Source organism: Ovis canadensis, chromosome 15, assembly GCF_042477335.2.
Source record: "Ovis canadensis isolate MfBH-ARS-UI-01 breed Bighorn chromosome 15, ARS-UI_OviCan_v2, whole genome shotgun sequence".
Lineage (NCBI taxonomy): Eukaryota > Metazoa > Chordata > Mammalia > Artiodactyla > Bovidae > Ovis > Ovis canadensis.
Genome location: NC_091259.1, coordinates 24,528,939 through 24,534,938, shown reverse-complemented (window position 1 = coordinate 24,534,938; position 6,000 = coordinate 24,528,939). Strand labels below are relative to the sequence as shown.

At 35.9% G+C, this 6,000-nt stretch overlaps 1 protein-coding gene across 1 annotated transcript in view; it reads right to left on the bottom strand.

Annotated features, from left to right (window-relative positions):
• Positions 1 to 2,614: 2,614 nt before the first annotated feature.
• The window catches only part of GUCY1A2 (guanylate cyclase 1 soluble subunit alpha 2), a 468,086-nt gene continuing 464,700 nt past the window's right edge, over positions 2,615 to 6,000 (bottom strand). Inside the window, exon 8 of the mRNA XM_069554938.1 lies at positions 2,615 to 3,011. Coding sequence (XP_069411039.1) covers positions 2,804 to 3,011 — 208 coding nt within the window. The 3' untranslated portion in view covers positions 2,615 to 2,803. The remainder of the gene's footprint in view (positions 3,012 to 6,000) is intronic.

Sequence of the window (6,000 nt, the reverse complement as noted above, 5' to 3'; positions counted from 1 at the left end):
CCATGCAAATACTGTATAGATATTTGTCAAATGAAATACCAAATACCACCTGTTATTACAATCACAATTGCTAATGGAGGATACATGTACTGTACTCTATAGGACAAATAAAAATATAATGCTTTTTCACAGCCTCTAAATTCTATGATTGCAGCCAGAATGAATTGCCATGTTATACCATATTTTGCAAATACATATAGGAAGAGTGTAGCTATAATAAGTCAGCTGTACTAGGTTGGAAAAATGGTGATAGGTCAGAATATTGCCTCAGACTATATATTCAAAGATATATATTGTATGAAAAATGTAGTTTACATTCTCTTTGTGATATTGAATAGATCTCTGGCATATTCTTCATTGTGACATTTGTGACAACATAAATAGCTACTTTTCTCTAAGTAAAATCATATAAACTAAGAAAGAGCTTATTCTCACAAATTGAATATATACAATTTTTATCCCAAGCTCTATCAGCAACTACTAGATAATGAAGTAGATTGCCAAGGATGCTTTTAAAATATGCTTCCCACAGATAGTTTTGAGTATAGAGAAAATAAACATATGTTTAGAATAGTTGCTTAGACAAATTTTTACGAAAAGCAGAGAAATAGATTGGATGATTCTTGGAAGTCCCTTTCAGCCTTATGGTCACAAAACACATTGGTTGTGATTAAAATGCTTACAATTTACTATTTCACAATATGCTTTAAGTGACTGTGCAGAATAACCATTAATGACTTCAGTGAGTTTGGTTCTTTCCGCATGCTCCTGCGCTATAAGAAGACCATAGCTAAGGCATTCCTAGTATCGGCAAGAGGATTAAAGTGCTCCCAGAGTCTATTCTTTCCACACTGACTGTAAGCTTGCCCTCTATTCCCTATGGAAGAAGTGCGTTAATCTTCTAGTCCACTAAAGAAATTATTTTGTGAGTAATTATTCGTATGAGAGCACCTTGTCCTCTGCCTCCACAGCCTCTTATAAACACCCTGGCCTTCTTGCGCAGATGTGGTTAAACACAGAGACCTAGATCCAAGGAATGGAGGGACAGGCAAGGATTCAGAGAGTTCAGGATCTAGGTCCTATCCCCACATGAAAAGTGTTACACTAGTGTCCTCTTATGCTCCAAGGAGAGACAGAGTTCAATAGTTATAAAAATGATAACCATTATAACAAATATTTTGCATATCTAGAAGTATTTCCTAGCTGTATAGTTAGGGAGCTTGAAAACACTAATTAATCCTCACAGACTATATTGGACACTAGTTAATATATTCCTTAACTGAGTTATGTGACAAGCAAATCATAATGCAGTTAAAATCCTAAACAGAAAAATGTGCTTTATTCAGCAGACATAAGCTACCAATGAATATACTTACTGGAATAAGAAATTGGCCACCACAAGGTTTCAAGGAACAATACTTTCCAACTAATTAGACTGAAGAGAAATTTAGTTTTTATATCTGAACCAAATTAGGAAAATTCTGGACACACTGTGCTCCTAATTTCAGGGTGAGTCTGTAATAATATTTTCATGCATTGTTAATCAGAACATGCAATGGAAGCCTATCTGTAACTACTGTGATTACTAAGTATGAAGGTTAGGCACACTTCAGTGTTAATGAAGGTGATTCACTGAATTTAAAAGTCACAGCAAATAAACTATGGAAGAACATTAAAAAATTTCAAATTCATAAAGCACATTTTGCCTTGTTTTTATTATGCAAGCATAAACAACATCCTTCGCGAAATAACCTACACTTCTTTCTCACTAATGCCAGTGTTTAGTAATTTATCCCCAAGTGTGGCAGTTAGCCTTTAGTAAGCATACATTGAAGAAGGTGACAGGGCAAGGGGGAAAGACTTACATGTAATTTAGTAGGATGCTGTTTATTATAAGTTAGTATATTGTAAAAACTATGTATATTTAGAAGTGCTAAGTTGAAAGGGTCCAGTTTAGCAAAGCATTTTATTTTCACTGATATTTCTTAGAAAATAGCAAAAAGATCTTTAATCTTGGTTACAGATACGTACGTTTGCTATTAGGAAATTCCATTTCCTTTGGATTCTGTGCTACATTAATGAAATCTAAAAGATATAATTACTAAGTAGATATACAATGCTTTCTTGGCATCTGACATCCTAGGTTATGTTTAAGTCTAAGTGAAATTATATTTAACTTATAAGTTAGAACTATATAATGTATCAACTATACAGTAGCATATTCTGAAAAATCTAATAGTACTGCATGAAATTATATAGAGGTATGTATAAAAATAGGTAATATCCCTAAAATATTTTGCAGTTACAGTTTTTCCTGCTGGGAAGTTTATCACACGGCCAAGATATATGTATGAAACGTCTGCTCAGAAAAACAAAATTAGAAAATATTCCTCTCATACCAACTCACTAAATGTAGGAATATATAATCAAAACTGGCTTTCAAAAGCAATACAAATATATAAAGATACCTATATGTGTGACAAACAAGAAAACATAGACTGTTGATTAGTTTTAAATGGGCCCCACATTTGTAATTAATTAAAATACATATATATGTATTATACATATATAATATATATATGACCAAAATCACTCATAAGAACAAACACATTGCCCCCTTGCTCTCCAGGTTTTTTATTGATAGTCATAACCTATCTTTTTCCAGGATTATTGCCTGACATAACAGAAATTCCACTGTTTTCTCAACAACGCAGTAAAAGAGAAACATCTCTCTTCATTCTCCTGTCATGACCCATGTTCCGGGCTTGTGCTTTTTGGAGGAGTCTTTGATCTGCAGCAGGTCTCAGAGGCTTGTCTCCCGGAGGAACATAGTGCCAATGTTGTAGGAAACCTTTTTTATTTTCGATGAAGAAAGAGAAGGCTTTGGCTGCTTAGGACCAGTTCTTACCTCCAGGAAATAGCAGATACCAGGGATTTCTTTTGGAAAGTTGTCTGGAAGCTCTTCACGGGACCGAGGAATGAACGTGAAATTTTCTTCTCGTTTTAATAATCTAAGAAGAAAATATATAATGTGAGAGAGATGAGAAAAAATGGACATAAACTTTAGAGAATCAGGAAGCCTATAAAAGACTGTGCGTGGATTTGTGCTCAATAGTGTCTAACTCTTCGTTAGCGCATGGACTGTAGTCCCCCAGGCTCTTCTGTTCATGGGATTTTCTAGGCAAGAATACTGGAGTGGGTTGCCATTTCCTCCTCCAGGGTGTCTTCCCAACCCAGGGATTGAACCTGTGTATCCTGCATTGGCAGGCAGATTGTGTACTACTGAGCCACTTGGGAAGCCCAATAATAATGAATTAAAAAGCAAAGTTGTTCCTGGTACTACTTGACAATATTTGTTTAAAGTCAATTTTTTTTTTTCTAAACAAAAGGCTAAAGAAACTGCATAGTAAATGTTTTTATTCAAATATGCAAGATTCACCCTTTCTGTTTTAAAAATCTGCCTAAAGTCTGGAACATTCTCTCAAAGTTTTTTAGACTCTTAGTAAGCTTTAAATCCTATGTGCCATTCATGTAAATCAAGTTTTTAGCTTTGTAGAACAGTCATAACTCAATGTATCTGTGACATCTGGTTACTATTTTCTAGCAATGCATATTTTGTAAACTTACCAGCTTTATTTGTCAAACAGATTGACTCTTCCAGTCATAAAGACAATTTTCTAGTACACTAATATTGGAGATTTATTCTTGTCCAATTCTAGGAAAGGTTCAGTTTAATAGCCATACATAGAAAAGTGTCCTAGCATTTCAATTTTTAAAATTATTTATTTATTTATTTGACTGCATTTAGTGGGTCTTGGTTGCAGCACACAGGATCTTCACTGCGTCCTGCAGGATATTTCCTTGTGGTATGTGGACTCTCTAGTTGTGACATTCGGACTGCAAAGGAAATGGGCTCAATAGTTGCAGCTCCAGGGTTATTTGCTCCAGGGCATGTGGGATCTTAGTTTCTCAACAAGGGATCAAATCCGCATCCCTTGCATTGTAGGCAGATTCATAACCACTGGACCACTAGGAAAGTCCCCAGCAATTCAATTTAATTCAACAACTCTTATGGGTTACTAATTCAGTTCAGTTCAGTTCAATTCAGTCACTTAGTCGTGTCCGACTCTTTGTGACCCCATGAATCGCAGCACGCCAGGCCTCCCTGTCCATCACCAACTAATTATTGCCCTAGAAAAGTATCCTAGACACTGTTGTGAATATAATGATAGCCATAACACAACAACCTAAGAAGCTTAAAGTTTTGTCACCAGAGAAAGACACAGAGAAGAAAAGAAACAGAAAGTAAAAACTGAATAAGCAAAGAAAAGTCACAGTAATATAAAAGTAATATAACACAAGAGACTAGGGACTTCCCTGGTGGCTCAGTGGTTAAGGATCCAGCTTCCAATGCAGAAAACACAGGTTTGGTCCCTAACTGGGAAACCAAGATTCGGCATGCTGTCAGGAAACTAAACCTGCATGCCACAACTTCTGAGCCTGCGTGCCTCAACTAGAGAGCCTGCTCACTGCAAATACTGAGCCCAGGCACTCTGAAGCCCATACCACAATGAGAGAGAAGCCCAGGCACTCTGAAGCCCATACCACAATGAGAGAGAAGCCCATGTGCTGCAACGAAGAGCCTTCTACAATGGAAGATCCTGCATGCCACAAAGATCCTCAGTGCCTCAACTAAGATTTAACACAGCCTATATATATATTACACACACACACACACACATATGGGCTTCCTTTGTAGCTTGGGTGGTAAAGAATCTACCTGCAGTGCAGGAGACACCAGTTCAATCCCTGGGTTGGGAAGAGCCCCTGGAAAAGGGAATGGCAACCCACTCCAGTATTCTTGCCTGGAGAATTCCATGGACAGAGGAGGCTGGTGGGTTACAGTCCCCTGGGGTCACAAAGAGTCAGACTTGAATGAGTAACTAACACATACACACACACACACACACACACACACACACATACACACCCCAATTACAACCCAGGGATCGAACCCAGGTCTCCCACATTGCAGGCAGATGCTTTAACCTCTGAGCCACCAGGGAAGCCCAATTAATTAATTAAAAATGACCAAAAGGCTAGATGCCATAAAAAAGGTTAATCCGCAAAGGTGTTGAAGTTCAGAGAGGGTTTACAGTGGGAGGGCTATTAAACTTTCATGAATGAAATGGTATTTAAAAATAGGCAGAACTTCAACAAATGAACGTGGGGAGCAAAATAATCAAAGATTTAGATACAAGAAAATTATGATCAGGATCAACATGTTCCAATTGTTGGATTTTATTTTAGAATGAGGTAAGAGTGAGAATTAAAGCTGAAGCAGTAGGTTTAGACAAACTTCGAAGTCTGAAACTAAAACTTTAGACTTTATTTGGAGGCACAATAGAGCTAAACCTATTACCTTTTCCCTAAAAACAACTCATTTTCCTAATACAGGTAAATGTTAACAGGAGATTGAAGTTATGCAGGATATGAGATAGATTGAGAAGAAAGGAAACATTGTGACAGAGGAAAGGCAAAGTCAAAAAAGTACTTAGTGCAATGAGAACAAGCAATGTTTGAAAAATGTATGCTCATTACACAACAATAATAATTTTTATACTAAAGAGGGAAAAACCATGTCTTCTCAAATGTTCTTATGGATAAAAATATTATTTGAAAATAATAGTTGGCAGTATTAAGAATTCTTAAAATATGAGTAACCTAAATTCACTTTCATGAATGACAGTTGAAGTATTTTGTCTTGAAAAAGTATTTTTTAATATTTTATTCTTATTTGTTCAATTTATTTATTTAATTTTTGTTTCATATAAAAATATATATATAGGGTATAGTTGACTTACAATGATACATTAATTTTGGGTATATAACAAAGTGGTTCTTTTTCAGATTCTTTTCCCACATAGGTTATAATAGACTATTGAGTAAAATTCTCTGTGCTATAAGTAGATCCTTGTTGATTATCTATTTTATACATGT